This window comes from Oryctolagus cuniculus, chromosome 12 (genome assembly GCF_964237555.1).
Source record: "Oryctolagus cuniculus chromosome 12, mOryCun1.1, whole genome shotgun sequence".
Classification (NCBI taxonomy): Eukaryota; Metazoa; Chordata; class Mammalia; order Lagomorpha; family Leporidae; genus Oryctolagus; species Oryctolagus cuniculus.
This window is the reverse complement of record NC_091443.1, coordinates 74168202-74191383: the sequence shown is the minus strand read 5'-3', so window position 1 is coordinate 74191383 and position 23182 is coordinate 74168202. Positions and strand designations below refer to the sequence as shown.

At 43.6% G+C, this 23182-nt stretch overlaps 1 protein-coding gene across 4 annotated transcripts in view; it reads left to right on the top strand.

Annotated features, from left to right (window-relative positions):
- Nucleotides 1-22978, top strand: part of DMXL2 (Dmx like 2) — a 167765-nt gene extending 144787 nt beyond the window's left edge. For 2 of the 4 annotated variants that reach the window (XM_051821996.2, XM_051821995.2), the window contains exons 30-44: nt 4678-4808; nt 5987-6072; nt 7138-7339; nt 8100-8217; nt 12158-12220; nt 12962-13048; nt 13131-13252; nt 14730-14868; nt 15415-15475; nt 15592-15719; nt 16160-16237; nt 17382-17473; nt 18107-18159; nt 20743-20960; nt 21579-22978. In XM_051821996.2, coding sequence (XP_051677956.2) covers nt 4678-4808; nt 5987-6072; nt 7138-7339; nt 8100-8217; nt 12158-12220; nt 12962-13048; nt 13131-13252; nt 14730-14868; nt 15415-15475; nt 15592-15719; nt 16160-16237; nt 17382-17473; nt 18107-18159; nt 20743-20960; nt 21579-21788 — 1788 coding nt within the window. In that variant the 3' untranslated portion in view covers nt 21789-22978. The remainder of the gene's footprint in view (nt 1-4677; nt 4809-5986; nt 6073-7137; nt 7340-8099; nt 8218-12157; nt 12221-12961; nt 13049-13130; nt 13253-14729; nt 14869-15414; nt 15476-15591; nt 15720-16159; nt 16238-17381; nt 17474-18106; nt 18160-20742; nt 20961-21578) is intronic. The other 2 variants (XM_008269002.4, XM_051821997.2) reach the window with 1 other exon arrangement.
- The last annotated feature ends 204 nt before the right edge of the window (nt 22979-23182 follow it).

The window sequence follows — 23182 nt, the reverse complement described above, 5'->3', positions numbered from 1 at the left end:
AGGTGAACCAACGGTAAAGGAAGACCTTTCTCTCTCTCTGTCTCTCTCACTGTCCACTCTGCCTGTCAAAAAAAAAAAAAAAAAAAGTTGTTATTTCAGGGGCTGACGCTGTGGCACAGCCGGTTAAAGCCCTGGCTGAAGCGTCAGCATCCCACATGGGCACCGGTTCTAGTCCCGGCTGCTCCTCTTCTGATCCAGCTCTCTGCTATGGCCTGGGAAAGCAATAGAAGATGGCCCAAGTCCTTGGGCCCCTGCACCCATGTGGGAGACCTGGAAGAAGCTCCTGGCTCCTGGCTTCAGATTGGCGCAGCTCCAGCCATTGTGGCTATCTGGGGAGTGAACCAGCAGATGGAAGACCTCTCTCTGTGTGTGTACCTCTCTCTGTAACTCTGTTTAAAAAAAAAAAAAAAGTTATTTCAAAAATACTTCCCCTGGGCCAAAGTGGTGGTGTGGTGGATAAGGCTGTCGCCTGCTGTGCCAGCATCCCATGTGGGCGCCGGTTCTAGTCCCGGCTGCTCTACTTCCTATACAGCTTCCTGCTAATGGCCTGGGAAAACAGCGGAAGATGGCCTAAGTCTTTGAGCCCCTGCACCCACATGGGAGACCTGGAAGAAGCTCCAGGCTCCTGGCTTCAGACCAGCCCAGGAGGCCATTTGGGGGATGAACCAGCGGATGGAAGATCTCTCTCTTTCCCTCTTTCTCTTCTCTGTAACTCTACTTTTCAAATAAATAAAATACTTCCCCTTGATTTATATAAAGTTTTGAATTTTTGGAAAATGCAAAAAAGTATAAAGAAAGAAAATACCTCTTACCTATCCAACCAAATTTGCTTCTTTTCTTTTTTTGCTCAGTTTTTTTAAAATGTATGTAATTGGATTAGATTATTTAGTTCTGTATTTGCTGTTTCCAGTTAACATTATAAGGTAAGCAGCTCCTCACACCATTAACAATTCATAGAGCTGTCATTTTAGAAGATTTTTATTGGGACAGACGTTTGTAAACGTTGAGTGAAGACACAGCTTGGGACCTTCCATGTCAGAGTACCTGAGTTTGAGCCCCAGCTGCACGTCCAGTCCAGCTTCCTGCTAATGCACACTCTGCTAATGCACACTCTGCGAAGGCTCAAGTAGTTGGGACCCTGCCACCGAGTGGGAGATCCATATCAAGTTCTTGGGTCCCGGCTATGGCCTGGTTCAGGCCTGGCTGTTGCTGGCATTTGGGGGATGAACCAGCAGATGGGTTTATTTTTTTTCTCTATCTCTCTCTCTCTTGCTCTCTTTTTCTGTGTGTGTGTGTTTCAACTAAAATGAAGGTAAATTTTAAAAATTTAAAAGCTTTTGTTATAGAAACCTTGAACATACTCCAAAGGAGAAAGAATAGAATAGAAAAGGAATCCTTACATCATCTAGCTTCAGAAAGTGTCAGTTCTTGTGCAGTCTTGCTTCATTTATACCTGTACCCACTCCCTAGACGGTTTGGAAGCAGATCTAGGTGTTATGAAATTTTAGTCATAAATATCTTAGTATTTGTTTCAAAGAAAGGATTTTTGAGCAGAATGACACTAGCATTGTTTGTCTCTTTCCGACCCACAATTCTTGAATATCCTATCAGGTATTCCAGTACTCACATTTTCCCACCTGTGTCTCAAAAGTTCCTTTAAACTGATTTGTTTAAATGAGGATTCACAACAAGTGTTGGCTGTTATGTCTTTTTTTTTTTTTTTTTTTTTTTTTTTTTTGACAGAGTTAGAGAGAGAGACAGAGACAAAGGTCTTTCTTCCTTTGGTTCACCCCCCAAATGGCCACCACGGCTGGCGCTGCACCGATCCGAAGCCAGAAGCCAGGTGCTTTCTCCTGGTCTCCCATGCAGGTGCAGGGGCCCAAGCGCTTGGGCCATCCTCCACTGCCCTTCCAGGCCACAGCAGAGTGCTGGATTGGAAGAGGAGCCCAGCCAGGCCGGCGCCATGGCTCACTTGGTTAATCCTCTGCCTGCGGTGCCGGTATCCTATATGGGCGCCGGATTCTGTCCCAGTTGCTCCTCTTCCAGTCCAGCTCTCTGCTGTGGCCCGGGAGGGCAATGGAGAATGGCCCAAATGCTTGGGCCCCTGCACCTGCATGGGAGACCAGGAGGAAGCACCAGGCTCCTGGTTTTGGATTGGCACAACACCTTGTCTCCGTCTCTCTCTCTCTACCTGTCAAATAAATTAAAAACAAAAAAACAAAAAAACAAAAAAACAAAAAACTGTTAATCTGGAGGTTCTACCTTCCTCTCTTTCCTTTTAAACTTAATGCCCCCTTTTCTTGTCCCCTGAGAATTTGTTGGTTGATAATCTTTGCCTACCTCCAGCATTTCAGTGGGAGTTTTAAATTCTGATAATGTAATCTGATTATTTACTGATCACTTATTTGTTGGAAGATGCTTCTGCATCAAGCTATTTGGTGACCCCGAAGTCTTTTTGAGTAGGAAAGACAAGGTGGATACTTCTGTTCCTTGCTTTCATGAACCTGTATTTAAACTGAAAAGTCTATTCCCCAGCATCCTTCAGGGGAATCCAGTGAATTATATTTTGCTCTATGCTGGTTATGATCTTACAGATTCAGACTTGTTTTGTGTGCTGTGTTTCATTCCACTGCAGTTATTCTGTTTCTGTTCAGATTGTCGATCTTTACCAGTGAGGACCCCTTCCAGTTGGCTCCCTAATTTTTTTTTAAACTGTGCTACCAGCCTTTGAATTTTCTTGCATTCTAGGATGAGTTGTTCTATACTAATCATGCATATTTCCTGCCCAAGTCTGGGTGCAACCATGTTTCCAAAGACCTTGGATCCTTTCTGTGGGAAATGTTAAACAACCTCTGTCAGATGGAGGAGGTGCTCATTGGGTTGGTCATTGTTTCTCTGTGGGCATAATTTCTGTTGAACATTTAGCTGTTTGTTTTGATGAATATTTCAGTTTACAAAGTGGTGATTTGCTGTTTGTGAAATTAATATCTGCCAAGATAAACCTTGTTCATAATCAGATCGTTTTATTAAGTGGTGCTGGGCTAAAGTGTGTAAATCTAAATAGGGCTTTTGATACACATTACCAGATTGTTTTCCAGATTGCTAATTTATATTCTCTTTAGACTGATGAGAGAGTACACTTGTCCCTACCCTCATCAGCATTAAGTACTTTTAAAAAATTTTTTGGGCTGGCGCCACGGCTCACTAGGCTAATCCTCCACCTTGCAGCGCCGGCACACCCGGTTCTAGTCCCGGTCGGGGTGCCGGATTCTGTCCCGGTTGCCCCTCTTCCAGGCCAGCTCTCTGCTGTGGCCAGGGAGTGCAGTGGAGGATGGCCCAAGTGCTTGGGCCCTGCACCCCATGGGAGACCAGGATAAGTACCTGGCTCCTGCCATCAGATCAGCACAGTGCGCCGGCTGCAGCGCGGCGGCCATTGGAGGGTGAACCAACGGCAAAGGGAGACCTTTCTCTCTGTGTCTCTCACTGTCCACTCTGCCTGTCAAAAAAATAAAAAAATAAATAATTTTTTGTTACTTTGGTTAAATAATTTTTTATTTCCTATCATGACATTGAAATTTTAATGTGCATGTTTTCATTTGATTTTCCACCTTGAGGAAATTGTTCATATTCTTAACTGAATTATCTTGAGATTATAATGGTTTTCCTTAATTTTTGAGAGTTACTTATTAAGGATATCATTGATTTTTCTTGTGACACTCTTTCCAGTTTGCTTTTTTTGACCTACAAAGATTCTTGAAAGCTTATTCAAGCATATCTATCCATTATTTTCTTTACTATTTATAACGTTTTTTATCATAAAAAGTCTTCCATTAGTATGTTTTTCATTATCTTATTCCCCTCCTTCTCTGTCTCCTTAACTTTTAATTCTCTTATTTATCTAGAATAAAATGAGGAACAGATTTCATCTCTCCTGTCTCACACACACAGCTTAGTGGTTGCTTTAGCATGATTCTTTGGGTAATCCTCCCTTTACCTATGCTGACTTAAAATGCTGTCTGTGTCTTAGCTCTTATACCATTGGGCTATTTTTTGCATCAGTCAATTGCTAGGCTACACTCTTCTTACTTATTTTGATATCCACTAAGAACTGGTACCTTGTTTTAAAATGATTTCTTAGCTATTCTTTTTTGTCCTTGTCTATTAACTTGAATCATGATCAGATCTCAAAAAAGCAAACAAAATCCCGGTGGGGACTTTTATTGCAGTTACTTTAAAACTGTGTAAAATAACTTGTAACTCATTGTGTTTTTCATACATTTCAGTCCCTTGATACAAGGATTTGAAATTTCCTTCACTGTAGCTCTATGTTTTCATAGTTTTTTGGTATTTTATGCTTTTCAGTATATCTTTTTCTTTAGACTTTTCCAACTTTTTGTTGTTGATAATGTAAGAAGAAAACTGTTGATTTTTGAGACTACTTATGTTTTCATGTGTCTAGCTAGCCACTTATTTTAGTTTTCTGAGTTTTACCTGGTTATGTTGACTTTTAGGTCTAGTAGCATGAACAAGAGACATCATTTAATGTGTTCAGTTTTAAGTTAGACAAACATATATTTTAAGAAAATATTGTTACAGATATGTTATAAAATATAGTATATGTTATATATTTTAAGTACAAAATAACATTTGAAAAACTAACCTTACATTTCATTGCAGCCCTTTCTTCCCTTGTCTGACAGTGGTGTGATCTATGACTCTGACGAAAGCATTCATAGTGATGAGGAAGATGATGACGCTTTTTTTTCAGATACACAAATACAGGAGCACCAAGATCCCAACTCCTATAGGTGAATACGGCTTTTATTTCTTTCCTTTATAAAAAATTCTGATGTTATTAATTTTTTTTTTTTGACAGGCAGAGTTAGACACTGAGAGAGACAGAGAGAAAGGTCTTCCTTCCGTTAGTTCACCCCCCAAATGGCTGCTGCAGCCAGCACGTTGCGCCGATCCGAAGCCAGGAGTCAGGTGCTTCTCCTGGTCTCCCATGTGGGTGCAGGGCCCAAGCACTTGGGCCATCCTCCATTGCACTCCCGGGCCACAGCAGAGAGCTGGACTGGAAGAGGAGCAACCGGGACAGAATCCGGCACCCCAACTGAGACTAGAACCTGGGGTGCCGGTGCCACAGGTAGAGGATTAGCCAAGTGAGCCGTGGCACCGGCCAGATGTTATTAATTTTAAGCAACATTTTACCATGAGCTTATATGGGAACTGACTGATATTTTCAGGTTAGAAATTTTGTACCTTTGAGATAAATTTCTAGAAAAGAGTATTTTCCTCACATCCAGTTTCAAGGAATAGTTTTTATGCAGATTACAAACACAACTTTCTTAGTGAGGAAAAGACAAGTATTGATGTGCTATTAGAACAATATGTATGGGGCCGGCACTGTGGCACAATAGGTTAATGCCCTGGCCTGAAGCACCGGCATCCCATATAGGTGCCGGTTCATGACCTGGCTGCTCCACTTCCAATCCAGCTCTCTGCTATGGCCTGGAAAGGCAGTGGAGGATGGCCCAAGTCCTTGGGCCCCTGTACAAGCTTGGGAGACCTGGAAGAAGCTCCTGGCTCCTGGCTTCAGATCGGTGCAGCTCCATCCGTTGTGGCCATCTAGGGAGTGAGCCATCGGATGGAAGACCTCTCTCTTTCTCTGCCTCTTGTCTCTCTGTGTAACTCTGACTTTCAAATAAAAATAAATCTTTAAAAAAAAAAAAAAGAACACTATGTATGCTGTTAGCTTCCATATGACTGGTGTTTTTTCACTAGTTAGTTTTCAGATATTCCAAATGTGGCACATAGATACATTTCTTTTATTTTCAAAGAATAGAAAGATGCCACTTTGTATAGTGAAAGGTGGTGGCAGCTTTTGTTCTTGGTTAGAGATGGGCTGAACAATTGATAGGGAGCATCACTGCTCCTGTCACAATTAATTTTTAATTGAGTTTTTTTTTTTGTCTCTTTTGACCAGCTGGGCTCTCCTGCATTTGACAATGGTTAAACTAGTACTTCACAATGTCAAGAATTTCTTCCCCATTGCTGGACTGGAATTCTCTGGTGAGTTTGGAATTTGAGAATTAATGTTATTAAATACAACAAATTACTATCAAGTTTCCCTTTACAAAAAGCTGTATAAAGGGCCATCTGGTAGTTATAAGAATACTGCATTGGAGATTTTTATGAAGTCTTGTTTATTTTAGCCTCTAGTCTGTGGTTTTGATTCATAGCAAGAATCACTGTCTTGTGGAAGATTGAGGGCAGACATTTTGGCCTAGCAGCTGAGATACCTGTTGAGACTTCACATTTTACATCAGAGTGCCTACATCAGACTCCTGCCTCCAGCTCTGGGGCAGTGATGATGCCTCGAGTAGTTGGGTTCCTGCCAGCCCCTGGGAGACCTGGATTGTGTTTTGTGGAGGCTTCACTAGCATCTCTCTCCACTGCCCTTACCATTGTGGGGGGAATTTGGGGAGTACAACTGCAGGTGGGAGCATGCGTTCTCCCCTGCCCCACCCATCCCCAAGATGAAAAGGAAAAAAACACTGGATAAAAGAACAGGAAACCAGTCTGAGGAAGCTAGACATTTTCTCCATTCAATTTAGAAAGCTGGCCTTCTGTCTTGTTGAAAGCATTAATAATCTAAACAAGGGCCAGTGTGTGACTCAGTGGGCTAAGCCATCACTTGAGATGCTGCATCCCACATCAGAGTACCCATTTGAGGCCTGGCTGCTCTGCTTCTGATCCAGCTCCCTAATAATGTGCTAGAGAAGGCAGGGGAAGGCTGTCATCCACATGGGAGACGCAGCTTGAGTTCCTGGCTCCTTGCTTCCAGTTGGCCCAGCTCCACTGTTGTGGCCATTTGGGGAGTGAACCAGCAGATGAAAGATATTCTCTCTCTCTCTGTCTCTCTCTCTCTCAGCCTCCCTGCCTCTCCCCCTCTGGCACTCTGGCTTTTAAATAAATAAATCTTAAAAATGAAAAAGAATCTAGATAGCCTTAGATTAACGTTTTAATTTATTTGTGTTTTCAGAATCTTGGCTCTAAGAATTTGGATAGTGTAAATATGTGGATGATGATCAGTACTTTTTCTGAAAATAAAAATGACATTCTGTCACCTTTTAGAGCTGCCTGTGACATCACCGTTAGGTATTGCTGTGATTAAGAACTTGGAGAACTGGGAACAGATCCTGCAAGAGAAAATGGACCACTTTGAAGGCCCACCCCCTAACTATATCAACACGTATCCAACGGACCTTTCAGTAGGAGCTGGGCCAGCTATTCTTCGAAATAAAGCAATGTTAGAACCAGAAAATACTCCATTCAAGTAAGAAAGCTCTTACAGTGCTGCTGAGAGCACAGCTTAGTGTCACTTTCTGGGACAGTGGGGAAAGCATGCCAAGAGTCTTTAAAACAGTGCAGCTTTGAGTGTGCAGTCTCTCCAGCAGTATTCTCTAAGGAAAAGATCAGAAACCTGGAAAGAAGATGATTTTCCTATAATCCAAAAGGCATTGATTTTATAATAAGGGAAAATCTTTATTAATGTCTTTAATGGTATTTTCTGAACTCCTACAGAATTTTTTTGTTTTTGGAAAATAATCTACATAAACAAACAAGATGCCACTTTTTGTTAGTAAAACAGTAGACACATGAAGGTTTTATTGATGTTTTCATCTTCCCAGGGCCTGTCCAGGCCTCTTTTGAGGTAGGAGGCCATGCTGTCAGGAGTCTTGCAAGGCAGCAAGGCAGTTTAGCCTGCTGGGTTCCTAGCATTGAGTGCTGTGGCTTCCTATTCGCTGGTGCTATGCTTTCACCCAAGGACCATCTTAGGTGAGGTTTAAAAAGAGAATAAGAAATTCATTTGCCACTCAGCGCAGCCAGTTCATTCAGTGTAATTACAGAATTCATTGCTAGATGAAGGAATGCTTTCCAGAACTAAAAACTAAAAGTTAAATAAATTGAGAAAACATACTCAGCGTAATGGTGTTACCTTTGCAATAGATTGTGGAGGTTTTAAGAAAGCATCTGTCAATATGGAGCACATTTTCTAAAGACTGAGATGGTGTGCTATGTTCTTTTTTAAATAGATCCCGGGATTCTTCTGCACTTCCAGTCAAACGACTGTGGCATTTCCTTGTTAAACAAGAAGTCCTTCAAGAGACATTTATTAGATACATTTTCACTAAGAAAAGAAAGCAGAGTGAGGTATTTTAAGAAAAATATTTTCTTGCCAGTTTTGCTTTAACATTTGTAACTGAGTAGTGCTTGATTTATTTTGAAATTGTCTTTTTGGTTGGAACTTATTTTCTTCATACATCTTGAGTAATAGTCCAAGTGTACTATAGTCAATTTCTTTGAAGATAAAACTTGAAATTCTCATTTCTTATCAATGAAATAACATCCCTTGATAAATCACATGTAATCAAGTGAAAGTTGCTATTTTCTTTGTGAGTGTTTGCCATTGGACTTTTACCTGAAATGAACATTGTGCTGGATGGTTTAGGGAATTTATTATAAAAATGAGTGTGATTGAAAATATAATAGAACATCTTGAAAGTACTTTATTCATTTAATATTTAGTAAGTAATAGGATGAACTTCAGAAGTAGCAAATCCAGGATAATTTTATAAAGCAAGCCTTTCAGCCTGTTTGGCCATTAAATGCAGCAAAGGGCAGTTTGGAAAGTGTTGAGAGTGGGGAGTCAGGAGTAAGGAAAGATTTGGTGAACACAATCTAGAAGAGAAACGGGAATTGCATTTCACTGCGAAAAGTGGAAACAGGCCCAGCCCATGTGGCAGCATCTTGCACAGGAAAACGTGGAGCTGCCTCTGGGTTTCCCAGACCTGCAGGCTTTGTACACGGTCCTCCCTCAGCTGCATGGGGAGTGCGGCCAGTTCTCAGTCCTGGTGAATATTTTTCTCCATGGATTTTTAAAATCATACACTTAATTCACATTGTCTAGCCATCTCCACCATTCATCTTGAAAACATGTTGTAGTTTTTATGTAAAAGATAGGTAACTCAAACTGAAAAATAAAAACATTTCTCAATACAGAAAAAAAGTATTTGCTTTCAAATGCGGGAGTAGGGTAAATGAACTATCAAGATTCTTTGGGCCGGCGCCGCGGCTCAATAGGCTAATCCTCCACCTAGCGGCGCCGGCACACCGGGTTCTAGTCCTGGTCGGGGTGCCGGATTCTGTCCCACTTTCCCCTCTTCCAGGCCAGCTCTCTGCTGTGGCCCGGGAGTGCAGTGGAGGATGGCCCAAGTGCTTGGGCCCTGCACCCCATGGGAGACCAGGAGAAGCACCTGGCTCCTGCCTTCAGATCAGCGTGGTGCGCTGGCCACAGTGCACCAGCCGCGGTGGCCATTGGAGGGTGAACCAACGGCAAAGAAGACCTTTCTCTCTGTCTCTCTCTCTCACTGTCCACTCTGCCTGTCCAAAAAAAAAAAATTCTTTGGAGTCCTCTAGATTTTTTCTTCTTTGGTTTATTTATTTATATTTAATTAGCAGAGCCACAGAGAGAGAGAGGGAGGTCTTGTATTCCTTGGTTCATTCCCTAAATGGCCACAGGTATGGGCCAGGCTAAAGCCTGGCAGCAAGACCTCCATCTTAGTCTCCATACGAGTGGTAGGGACCCAAGGATGTGGGCCATCTTCCACTGCCTCGCCAGGTGCATTAGCAAGGAGTGATCAGAAACAAAACAGCCAGTGCTTGAGCCATCAATGCAGTATGGGTGCTGGTGTCACAAGTGATGATTGCTTGACCCACCGTGCCACAAGTCCCCTGTGTTTTCTTTTTGTAAAAAACGGACACGGATGATATTTGATAGGAAGATCACACAGTCAAATTATTTGTATTTCGTTTAAGCCACCATGTACAGTATTTACTGTAATGATGCGGATTCAAACTTCTACAAAAGAATCTGAGAAACAGATTTATAATAAATGATATTTGCTAAATTAGGGCTCTTATTCACAGAAAGCCAATTGACAAGTTGATTTTCTGAGTGCTTAGTTCTTCAAATTACTAAATTCAATGATTTACCAGAAATATTTTTTTAAAGATTTGTTTATTTAATTGAAAGTAAGAGTTATACAGAGAGAGGAGAGGCAGAGCAAGAGAGAGAGGTCTTCCATCCGCAGGTTCACTCCCCAGTTGGCCACAACGGCCAGAGCTGTGCCGACCTGAAGCCAGGAGCTTCATCCAGGTCTCCCACATGGGTGCAGGGGCCCAAGGACTTGGGCCATCCTCTGCTTCCCCAGGCCATAGCAGAGAGCTGGATCGGGAATGGAGCAGCCAGGTCTTGAAAAGTCGCCCATATGGGATGCTGGCACTGCAGGCGGCAGCTTTACCCACTATGCCCCAATGCCGGCCCCCACCAGAAATATTTTAACTGTTCCTCAGCTTTGTGGGTTTGGATGGGCCATCAGGGCTCTGAATGTTGTGGCAAGCAGCTATGTCCTGGTTTCTGTGTGCGTTATGCTCTGTCTTGCCCTTCGGGATCGTTTTCCCCTTCGCTAGTGTGCCTCTTAGCCTCTCCGCCAGTCAGTTTCCATGCTCTTGGGACCAGGAAGTCCAAGCTGTATTCTACTTTTCTCCCAGCAGAGGGTTCCCAAGAGCAGGGAAGTGAGGCTGATAAATTGAACAGCTCAAACTGCTGCCCAAGCATTCATGGGCTCTAAGAGAGGGCAAGTACATGGCTGGGAGTTCGGGTGGAAGAACTTTTGAAACCCTGAATGAAAGTGCTGTCTTACCAGTAATACTTCCTGTGATGATGAAAATTTGTGCAGTCCAGTATAGCAGTCACATGATTACTGAGCACTTCAAATGTAGCTGCTGCGACTGAGGGCCTAAGTTCTTAGTTTTGTTTAATTTTAATCTAAATGTAAATAGCTACAGATATTTAGTGTCTGTACCAAGTTTCAAAGATCTGAAAAACTTGTTTTATTAAGAAAAAAATTATTAAAAATGGCAAAGCTTATGTTAAAACAATATAAAAACTGGTCAGACTCAGAAATATGTAAAATTTATTGAAACTACCCATATAGTATAGTACTTTATAGATTTTAAATAGGGGTTTGGGGCCCGTGCTGTGGCTCACTTGGTTAATCCTCTGCCTGTGGTGCCGGCATCCCACATGGGTGCCGGGTTTGCCCCAGTTGCCCCTCTTCCAGTCTAGCTCTCTGCTGTGGCCCAGAAAGGCAGTGGAGGATGGCTAATTTTTTAAAGAACATTCCCAAGAAATGCTAAAATCTTAGGTGTGTTCATATCTTTACTTTTTCAATATGTTAAAGAAAAATGGTGCACAAAGCAAGTTTTTGTTAAGTTGATAATTGTGGTGAATTCAGCTGATGGAAGGCAGCAGGTCTGTCCGCACTCTGACTTCCAGCTGCACGCAGTGACTGCTCCTCTTGGGTTTTCTTGGATGCTCCATTGACAGCAGCCTGGCGAGGGGTGGCGGAGTTGGGGGGCAGTCCCTTACGGCTTGGTCAGAGAATCTAAATGGTCCTTTGTGCTGAGAGGAACGTAGTTACCTCACAGGTATCCGGAGGACTTGGCTGCTCTGATCAGCCCTCGTAAGTTCCCAGCACACAGCAGGAATATTACTTCTGAGCGTTGTCATCCTGGGTGGCCCATCCCCGACCAGGGGCACGTCATTTGTATGATTTCTTTCCTGTGCCTCATTTTATTTAAGCATTTTTTTTATAAGGAGAAACATCATCTGATTACTCATATGCCTTGTGAGCAAGAGAGAAACACTAGTGCTCTGAGTCTGTGTTTAGAAATAGTTTTAATTTGTATTTGCAGTCCACCCCTGTAGGATAGGGATCTATGTAGAACTGAATATGTCTGCTCATAAAAGTTTTATTTACAGATGACAGTTTTAAGAACTTTAAGTTAAATAACAGGCATACAGATTTTTCTTTTAAAATAGCATTTATGTTTCTGTAAAAGTCACATTAACTTTGCTGTTTTGGCTTCATGTTGTGTTTGATAGCATTTGGTTCAAGTTTTTCCCCTGATTTTTTTCAACCATTTTTACCATTTCTAACGGAGTGACCATTTCAACATAAAGTTCTTCACTCTCTGTCATTTTGTTTCATGCATGTGTTTTGTGCTTGTGACGGTGTGGTGTGTTTAGTCTGTAGAAGAACATGTGGAGCAGGTCAAACAAAACTGCGTAGCAGAAGATTGCCACATCAAGGTAGTATTCCAAGCTCTTGTACTTAGTACATTTCTGAAGTTCAAGGAGCTAACCTCCCCACCTCTGGTACTAACCGTGGCCTTCCCTGCTGGCTAACTAATCAGAGAACTCACTGCGCCAGGACCACCTGAGTGGTGTAGTAAGAGATGCTTCCTGGTTCTACCCTCACTTCTGTCATTTTCTGGAGTCTGTTCTCAAGCAGAGCTGTTTCATCTCTTCTTGGTTCTGGCTCTCTCTTCCTTCCTGTCACCTCGGAGGCCAAGCCAATGCACCCTCTTCTCCATCTCCTGCCTTTGAACTGTCCTATCCGGCTTCTCCTCACTCCTACGCCTTCATCCCATTTTAAGTGCCTCCTCTCATAGGTGACTCCTTTATCTCTCTCTGTCTTCTTCCTCCATTCTCTGCCTCTTACTATATGTACATTCTTACTGCAGATTGTTCATATACTTTCGGAGCTAAAAGATAATCGGAAAACTAAAAGATAATATTGCTGTTATAAACTACTCTTGAAAACATGTTAGCCATCCTTTGTGTTATCACAATGAAAATCTTTATAATGGGGGTGATTACAGGATGTCAGAGAATTTAAACTAATTTTCAACACACCAAATTATTCCTTTTTTTTTTTTTTTTGCTACTGCTGCTACATTTTCTTCTTACCCTCCTTATACATTTTTTGGAATGTGTATATCTCTGCATAGAGCTATGCTGCAGCAGCTTGAGCGGACAAATGTTTTGTAGGTTGAAGCTGACCTGGGCTATCCGGGAGGAAAAGCGAAGGTCATTCATAAGGAGTCGGACATGATAATGGCATTTGCTGTTAACAAGGTAAAAGCTTTATAGAAACATTATGAAGAATATTCTTTTTAGTGAAATTGCTTAAGACATTGACTCCACCTTTGGATTACAGGCAAACAGTAATGAAATTGTTTTGGCTTCAACACATGATGTTCAAGAACTTGATGTTACTTCTCTACTGGCCTGTCAGTCATATATATGGATTGGAGAAGAATATGACAGAGAATCCAAAAGGTGTGTCTCATAGTCAGTTTTGAAATGTAGTTCTCTTAAAGAATTTCCTACTAAACTGTATGTACATGATTTGAATTATTTTGAAGAGTACATATTTCTCTCTCTTCAGTTGGGTAAGAGATAAACATAATCAGTTTATTTGCCAATAAAAGGCTTTACCTACAGTAATGAATAAATTAAGCATGCTTCTCTCCTTAAACTGTTCATAATGTTAGAATTGTCTCTGACACTGAGTTTATGTTAACAACTGCCACTTTGACATTTAACCTCCCAAAATGTCAGGAATTAAACAATCTTCAGTAAATTCAGGTGATCTGGATAAGTAAAGCCAAAAATAATTGTATGCACAAATATATTAATTAGTATATTAATGAGTCACATTTCCTGAGTGATCTTGCCATATTTCTTTGTGACCAGGCATGCATGAACTTTTTTTCCAGATAAAAATGTAGACAGCTTCACTTTTCCTTTACGTTATGGACACTGCACCAAGAACATTTTGTGACACTTTCTCATTTGGGAGTTTCTCCTCCATGTTTGTCCCCCTTTATTTCTTTTTTTTTTTTTTTTTTTTTTTTTTGACAGGCAGAGTTAGAGACAGAGAGAAAGGTCTTCCTTTGCCGTTGGTTCACCCCTAAATGGCCGTCTCGGCCGGTGTGCTGTGGCTGGCGCACTGCACTGATCTGAAGCCAGGAGCCAGGTGTTTCCTCCTGGTCTCCCATGTGGGTGCAGGGCCCAAGCACTTGGGCCATCCTCCACTGCACTTCCAGGCCACAGCAGAGAGCTGGACTGGAAGAGGAGCAACCGGGACAGAATCCGGCACCCTGATCGGGACTAGAACCCGGTGTGCCGGCGCCGCAGGTGGAGGATTAGCCAAGTGAGCTGTGGCGCCAGCCTGTCCCCCTTTATTTCTGCAGATTCTAGACGTATGGTTCAGCTGGGAAGGGTGCACTGACAGCCTCTCCCCTTGTGAGGCTGGGTTCTGCCTTTTGTTAGTAACTAGGCTTCTGTATCCCCCTTCAGAGTAGGTATGATCATGTCATATCACATGGTCCATCATAAAAATTACTTTTACATTTTTATGTGATTAATTAGTTAGTACCTTAGCCTAAGAAATCTTTATAGAGTCTCGCTTTCTTCTGTAAAGTGTATTAATTTGATACATGGCACATCAGTACTTGAAGGCAACATATATTTTTCTACATATGATGAAAAGAATATCTGTTAAATACTTAAAGTAATTATTTGTTCAACTTGTGCAGCAGTAAAGTTCCTCCCAAAACATTAGACTATTTTATTGAGAGGACAAAATTAACCAGTAAAACTGAATGTGATTGAGACTTGTGCCTACGCTTTTCTCATGGACACTTACTCAATGTGTCAAGTCCATGTTACGAGTAGCCCTGCAGCTCTCTGGCTGGAATTTGTGTTCAGAGAAAATGGAATGCCCCTGGTAACGCATGCATGTTTTTTACAGCTCAGATGACATTGATTATCGGGGTTCTACTACAACTCTCTATCAGCCCAGCACAACCCCCCATCCAGCAAGCCAGGTGCACCCACCTTCTTCTCTTCCCTGGCTGGGCAGTGGACAGACCAGCACTGGAGCGAGTGTGGTATGTTGCTGACTCAGCGATGATTGTGCATGAGAAACACTGAAGTTACTTGGACGTAGGAATGACCCTTTTAAAGAACAGAGGCTGTGGCCCATAGATAACAGCTTTGGTTTTTCCTAACAACCCTAGCAAGCGGGTGCCGTCCCCGCCCCCCGTTAGCATTTTGTGGATGATCGCAGTCTGTGAGGAATCGGTGTGGATTCTGCAGCTTTCAAAGTGTCAGTCGTGTTCTTACTTGTCACCATGGTTAGAGTTCCATTTTCATGTTGTGCTTGCGAGAATCGGAGAGGCCCCGGGGTGTCCAGGTGGAGGAGCGACCCTTTGTCGTTTGCTCTAGCTACGTGGTACCTCTCAGTCCACGGATGCTCGGGCTACACGAGGAAAGTAACTTCTTCCTCAGCCTGCTCAGACACGTGTTCTGCGCTAAGTGGCTTAGGGCATTGTGCCAGGCTTTATCTCAGAAGTAAGTTACATGAGAATAAATACTGCAGTTAGAGTTGTTCTGACACTGTCAAAATGAATTTTTTTAAAATTCCCTTTTTGAAGCTTATGAAAAGGAATCTACATAACGTTAAGAGAATGACCTCACACCCAGTTCATCAATATTGTGAGTATGTTATTAGTGACTGAAGCCTTCCGCGTGTCCTCTGTCCTGTGGAGGGGATTTAGTGATGATGGCAGGACTCTGACTCTGCAGCTCCTCCTCGGCCCCTTGTGTTTCAGACCTCACCGGAGCCCAGGACGGCAGCGTGCGCATGTTTGAGTGGACGCGACCTCAGCAGCTCGTGTGCTTCCGCCAGGCTGGCAACGCCAGAGTCACCAGGTTATATTTTAACTCACAAGGCAACAAGGTTAGTCCTTTATAGTTACCACTAAAGTTGGCCAAAACTCCTTGTAGTTATTCAGCAGTAAAAGTTAATAAAATGACATCTAATAAATAAAAATCCAGTGACGCTGGGTGTAAATAGAACAAACAGGTGGAGTCTGTTTATGGATCAATTAAACAAACAAATAAAAACTCCTCCTGTCCAGTTGGGTGATGCCTGTAAGCACTGTCAGGTACGCGAGTGAAACCTTCTAGTTTCTTACTAAATTCCGTTACTGAGGCGAATATAGAAAAGCAGTTAAAAGCTGACAGGATTTTGAGTGTTTGCACCCTGCTGGGAACCACAGCAACACAGGCAGAGCGCTAGGCAGGATGCTGGCTCCGTGGCTCTGAGGGGATCTGCTCTCCTGGTGTTTTCACCTTTGGCCTGGGAGGTTGGGTTTCATGTTTACACCTTTTTTACAGTGTGGAGTGGCAGATGGAGAGGGTTTTCTCAGTATCTGGCAAGTTAACCAAACTGCATCCAACCCTAAACCTTACATGGTAAGTGTCACTTGCACCCCCAGTGACTCTGGGGGTGGTTGTGTCGGGGAGGGGACAGGGCTGTCCAGCAGTCTCACCCTGGCAGTAGTGCCCATCCTTACCCCCGTGTTTGACTGAAACTGCCTAAAGGAAAAACAATCTTGCTCTTTACCTTGAGGGTCCACCATTTTATCTGAAAATTTTCAGAGTCTTCATTAGATGTCTATCTTTGGAAAACTCTGAACTGGTAATGACAGAAGTTTGTAGAGTCTGACCATCCATCCCAGTTTCTCCCACAATTCTGCTCACTGTACTATAACTGATCCCACTGGGCCACTTCACCCATTTCCCCAAGTCACAGTAAAACACCTCCTGCAGAGGACAGGTATGTGCTGGTGGCTGTGACCTGGAGCAGAGAGAGGGTCCAGACAGAGCACTCAAAAGCTTGGAAACTCTTATTGAGTACACACAGGTTCTTAAGTAAGTTAGTATAGGCTGTACTGTAGTGCCTTCACAGCAATGCACATGGTGTTGAATCTGTTCTTTCACCTTCAGTCATATCTATACCATTATCATTCTAGACAGAAAAAATGTCCATTTTAAAATAAGCTGACATCCTCCGTTTGGGCCCTCAGCTCCAAATTCCCATCCATCACCTGAGCCCCAAGTAAGCTCAGTGAGTGGTTTTTCCCATTGTTCGAATATCCACTTCTGATAGCCCTGGAGCTGGGACAGAACACGGGTGTTTGTGTATAGTTACAGGGGTGATGTGACTTAAGGCCCTCACACCGTAGCCTAAGACTGGGCGTGGAAGAACATTCCATATTGCATTGTATTATCTAAAGTTGATTAAAGGTACTAGAAATTGTTTGTACTATAATTGATTGAGTTTTAATGTAATAGGCTCATTTAGATAGGCTCATGTACTTTGTGGTCTTATATAATTGAAAAACAAAATCTTTAATTCGATGGTTTTACCAACTCCAGTTTTAAGAAATTACTAGGATATTAGCAAAATATGCAAATGAGTTAATTCTTACTATCACTTATTCTTTACAGTTCATAGCTCCTACAGATAGTATGTTACTATCAGAGCTGCATGTTTGTAAAATGCTGCATTTTGTGGGATGCTTAGATAATACCTGATGCATTTTGTTTTCCATAGAGTTGGCAGTGCCACAGTAAAGCCACAAGTGACTTTGCATTTATTACCTCTTCAAGTCTGGTCGCCACATCTGGACAGTCCAATGACAATAGGTAGGTTGACAGGAACAAAACAAGAAATAGGAAGATGTTAGGCAAAAAGGTATTCTTGCAGTAAGCATGGATATATTTTTGTGTTTTTTTTCTACTCTAGGAATAAAAATACTTCCTTACAAAATTCTTAGTTTTCTTTACCAAAAAGAGAAAAACAAAAATCACTCCTCATGTAGTATGTCAGTAAGCATGGTAATTTTATGGTAAAAGCTACGCAGTCTTTTTCTCCTTTTTCGTTGTGTTTAATACTTTCAGGTTCTTTCGGCACTAACAAGCATTTGACACTGATCATATTCTCCACATGTTCTTTGACCTCACAAGCTCGTAAATAGCGTCTCCTTTCCCTGTGCTGTCTGCCCCCTGGGGTAGAACAGCCCTTGCACTGGGGAAGGCTCGGTGCAGGTCCCCTGGAGTGGGTAGCAGGGTTGGGGAAGTGGCAGTGAGTGAAACAGTCAGCTCTTAGGGGGAAAGACCCCCGGCTCCTGCTCCTTCCTGCTCCGTAAATGTGAGTGAACAAAATAGATTGAATAAGAAAAAATACTTGAAGATAAACTTTGCCTCTAGTGATAACTTAGAACAATTGCTTATGTTTTTGTTATATGTCCTTTTTTATTTCTGTGTTTTCTTTCATAGAAACGTCTGCCTCTGGGACACATTAATATCACCTGGAAACAGCCTCATTCATGGTAAGTTAAGGTCTGTGGTTCTTAATAGACTATCAAAGAATGCTTTCCTGGCTTTATTTTAGTGAGTACATCTCCTGAGTGTGCACTCATAGGTTAAAAACAGAAGTTTAGAAGGTTTGTCTGCCTTGCTGAGGTGCAAGTCTGTGGGCACAGAAGTCCAGGTAGCTTAGGAGTTTTGCCACCCCCAAAGCCATGGAGGACAGTTGCTGAGGACTTGTTGAGCTTGGTAGCAATGAGATCATATTTTTAAAAACTTAACCATCAAACAAAACTTTTTTTTTTTTTTTTTTTTTTTGGACAGGCAGAGTGGACAATGAGAGAGAGAGAGACAGAGAGAAAGGTCTTCCTTTGCCGTTGGTTCACCCTCCGATGGCCACCGCGGCTGGTGCACCGCACTGATCCGATGGCAGGAGCCAGGTGCTTCTCCTGGTCTCCCATGGGGTGCAGGGCCCAAGCACTTGGGCCATCCTCCACTGCACTCCCGGGCCACAGCAGAGAGCTGGCCTGGAAGAGGGGCAACCGGGACAGAATCCAGCACCCCGACTGGGGCTAGAATCCGGTGTGCCGGCACCGCAAGGCGGAGGAGTAGCCTAGTGAGCCGCGGCGCCGGCCCAAACAAAACTTTCTAAGAGCTAGAGATATAAATAGTTCCATTTAAATATTATTCCTTTTGTTAGGAACACTAATTTGGCAAGTACTATCTTCCATATAAAGATCTCTTCCATATAAAGATGTAACCCGGGTGCTCCATTCTGTTTGGGTTAAATGAAAATCTAACAGAAACATTTCCTACTCTGAATTTGCTGAAGTGCATTTTCAAAGATGTCTTTCTTAAAAAATGTAGCAGAGCAATGCTGTTTTTCACTTACAACTGAAAATATTCATGCAACTGTAGTTGAACATTGCCTGCCTAGGAGGAGTTTTTAAATTTTACTTATTTTTCCTTTGAGAGGCAGAGAAGACTGAGCTCCCACCCATTGGTTTACTCCCCCGATGGCCACAGAGGCTGGGCTGAGCCAAACCTGAGCTCAATTTGGGTCTCCCACCTCGGCAGGGATTCCACTAGCGCCATCGCCACTGCCTCTCAGGATACACACCAGCAGGTGGCAGCAAACTAGAGTCTGCTGCAGAGCCAGGCCTCAAATCCAGGCCCTTGGAAATGGGATGCAGGTGTCTCAACCAGAGATCAATGCCTACCCAAGAGATTTTTGGCCATGTTTTAGGTATGGGACAGCACTAGGCAGGGGCAGATATCTGTCATGAATGGGTAATAATGGGATGACCACACCATAAAGAAGCCTGGCCTCAGGGCCAGCGCTGTGGCGGAGTGGGTGAAGCTGGCACCCGCAGCGCTGGCATCCCATATGGTGCCGGTCCTTGTCCCGTCTGCTCCACTTTGGATCCAGCTCCCTGGCAAGGGCCTCAGAAAGCAGTGACAAATATGGCCCGCGTGCATGGGCCTGCCCCACATGCGAGACCGGGGAGAGGCTCCTGGCTCAGCCTGCTCAGCCCTGGCTGTTGTGGCCACTTGGGGAGTGACCCAGGGATGGAAGATCCCTGTCTCTCTGTCCTTTCAAATAAGTAAATAAGGGGCCAGCGCTGTGGCATAGTGGGTAAAGCTGCTGCCTGCAGTGCCGGCATCCCATATGGGCGCCGGTTCTAGTCCCAGTTGCTCCACTTCGGATCCAGCTCTCTGCTATGGCCTGGGAAAGCAGTAGAAGATGGCCCAAGTCCTTGGGCCCTGGTACAAGACCCGGAAGATGCTCCTGGCTCCTGGCTTCAGATAGGTGCAGGTCTGGCCGTTGCAGCCAACTGGGGAGTGAACCAGCAGATTGAAAAAATTAGAGAGGCAGAGAGAGGTTTTTCTAACAAGTAGATAAGTCTTTAAAAAGCCCTCCTCATGTTTGCTTCTACATACTTACGTGGCAGCATAACTTGGGACTTGAGGTTTAAATTTCCTTTTTCTGTGTGTTTGTTTCTTACTGAGATTATGGATAGTTGTTTTTCCTGACGTTGCTTGGAATTTTTGTTTAGTCAATATGATTACATAAATTCAGCCGTTTAAAATATGAGGGAGTTTCAAATGGAATTCAACTTTTTGTACTGAAACAAACTAAGCAAGATTGCAAGTTTTTTCATAATACGCATTTTCCATTAACTTCTTAAATTTTTTCAACATTATTAGAGAGGCAGAGACCTACATATTCTGGTCCTTGCTCTCGTGCCTGCCAAAACTGGCAGCCAGAACTCGATCCGGATCTTCCATGTAGGTGGAGGAACCCAGTTATTTGAGCCATCATTCATGGTCTGCCTTAGCCAGAAGCTGGAGCCAGGCATTCTGGGCACTGCTGGGAGATGCAGGCCTCTTAACCATCATCTTAACCATGTGCCCCGTGCCACTGCCCTTCGTGAACTTGCTGGAGACCACTCTAATGCTTGGATTTCAAGGGTTTTTTTTTTTTTTGCACCAAAATAAACTTACCTTTTAATTCCACTTTCCATAAACTTTTTGATGTCCTCTCCTAAACGTACCTTCGAGACAAGTGCCTCTGTGACATCGGTGTTGGTTGTCTTCCTGTGCAGGGTTCACGTGCCACGATCACGGTGCCACGGTCCTGCAGTATGCGCCCAAACAGCAGCTGCTCATCTCCGGAGGCAGGAAAGGCTACGTCTGCGTCTTCGACATCAGGCAGAGGCAGCTCCTGCACACATTCCAGGCTCATGACTCAGCCATTAAAGCTCTGGCCCTGGATCCCTGTGAGGAATTTTTCACCACAGGCTCAGCCGAAGGCAACATAAAGGTGAGTCAGTCGGGACCGGGGGTTGGAAGGTACCCAGTAGTAGCGCACTCTGCTGACACCATCCACAGTGAAGGCAGGCGCTGAAGCCCTGGGCAGACGCTGGCGGCTCTTTCTCAACAGTGGGGGCTGGAAAACCAGAACACCCAGCTGCCTGCACACTCTCGTCGGTAGAGAGCTTTAGAGAACTCTGGTAGGAGCCAAGGACCTGAGCGTGCTTACCACCGGGGTTTTTGCTAGCACTAGTCTGGCTCTTAAGAACCATCCTTAGGGGCCCTCAGTGCTGGCCCTCAGGCGGTTGAGGTGAGGTTTCCAGTGATCGAGGACCCTGCACCTGCTGGAGGGGTAGAAGCACGAAGCCTGCTAACCCGAGTGCTGGAGTCAGAGATGGGCTGTGCCGGCCGGCCATCACGCAGCAGGGTGCTGGAGGCGGTGGAGGGAAGCTTGAAGCAAGGGCGAGCAAGATGCAAGGACAGTGACGTGCGGGAGTGGCACTGCGCTGGGCTGCCAGGGGGAGGCGCTCTGCGGAAAGAGGGGGCTGTGAAACTTGGGCCACAGGAGAAGTGAGGACCATGTTTTCACTGTGGGTATTTCTTTACTGACTTACAATTCTTCAACTAGGTGTGGAGACTCACAGGCCACGGGCTGGTTCATTCATTTAAGAACGAGCACGCGAAGCAGTCTATATTCAGAAACATCGGGGCCGGCGTCATGCAGATCGACATCGGCCAGGGCGGCCGCGTCTTCTCCTGTGGCGCCGACGGCACGCTGAAAACCAGGGTTTTGCCCAGTGCTTTTAACATCCCTCCTAGAATTCTTGACATCCTATAGACTGAGATAGTGCCCCTTTATTTTTATATCTGTTTCAACTGCAGTACTTCGTAGGCATTTCTGCTTTCAGGGCAGTTAGCACACTGGAAGCCTGACCGAGAGTCTGTAGAACTTGAGTCAGACCCCGCTGGGTGTTGCACTGAGCACTGCCTACACGGGTCTGCAGAGGGACTGTGCATGCTCCTTGTGAGAGTGCTGACACACGTCAGAACCCATCCAACCTTGTATCCCATGAAGGGTAGCTCTTCTTTGCAACATCTAGTAAACCTGATTCAGAAAACATTACAAGGTAGCCAGTGAGCAAGTTCAAGCAATGAGAAGAACCTTTGTAAGGATGTTGCTGTTCAGGTGTTTCTCCCTGTTCTTACCACCGACTGAAGCATGCCCGTGGCCCCTGGGCTGGGTGAAGGCTTGTCCTGAGGCGTTAGAAACCCAGACCTCAGAGCCGCTCCCTCCGCCTGGAGCAGGGCGCCGAGACCTGGCCTCTGCTCCGAGGCCATTGTCCTTGTTTCCTGCTGAATATTTTTCCTGTTAGTGTTTCTACTGAGCTAGTACTGTAACCTGCAAATGAGTGCAAATTTAAATGCAATGTTTTCCTCACAATTTGCATATTCACATTTTTTTGGACGGCTAGTTTTTCTATTTAAATATTTGCCTTCATGTTAGGAATGTAATATGTGAACATGACATATTTGTAGTTAACTGAAACATACCTTCTTAGTCTAGTTTAGTACTTTTTCTTTTCATGCATTCAGGGTTAAACATCCATGTTTAAGGCTATGTTGAAACCACACCAATAGAGCATTTCATATCAATTAAAAATGAATGTTAGGCTTTTTGTGGCCAGTTAATAGTTGATGAGATTGGTGATATTATTTATTGCCACAGCCTATTGTATAAGCTATGCAGAGTTAAATATTATTTGCTTGTAAAATATTAGCCAATGTTGTCATATTTTGATGTATTTCCTTGGTTATGACCAAAAATATGTTCTTGAGATATTGAAACTAATGTCTCTGTGTTAAATGTTTACCAGCAAATTGTCTCATCATGTTAATGAGAATGTTTAATGCCTGGCCGGTACATAGTAAAATATTATGGCATAAAAGCACCTTTCTCTGAAGGCAGTGTGATGTTCAGGTTGTGAAACACGTATGTCAAAGAAAAATAAACGTTTGTTAAGAGTTTTACCTTGGTTTGGGCTGTTTAAATACACTCACTGACCTGTCATTCTTTGATACTGGATGTAATGGTGGAGATGATTTGTCATTTGATAAAATCTTATATATTAATTTTTCATTACTATAGTGAAACACCTGAGGCAGCTCCCTTCATAAAGAAGGTCACAGTTTATTGTGGGTCACAGTTCTGGACGCTCACAGTCAGGATCAGGT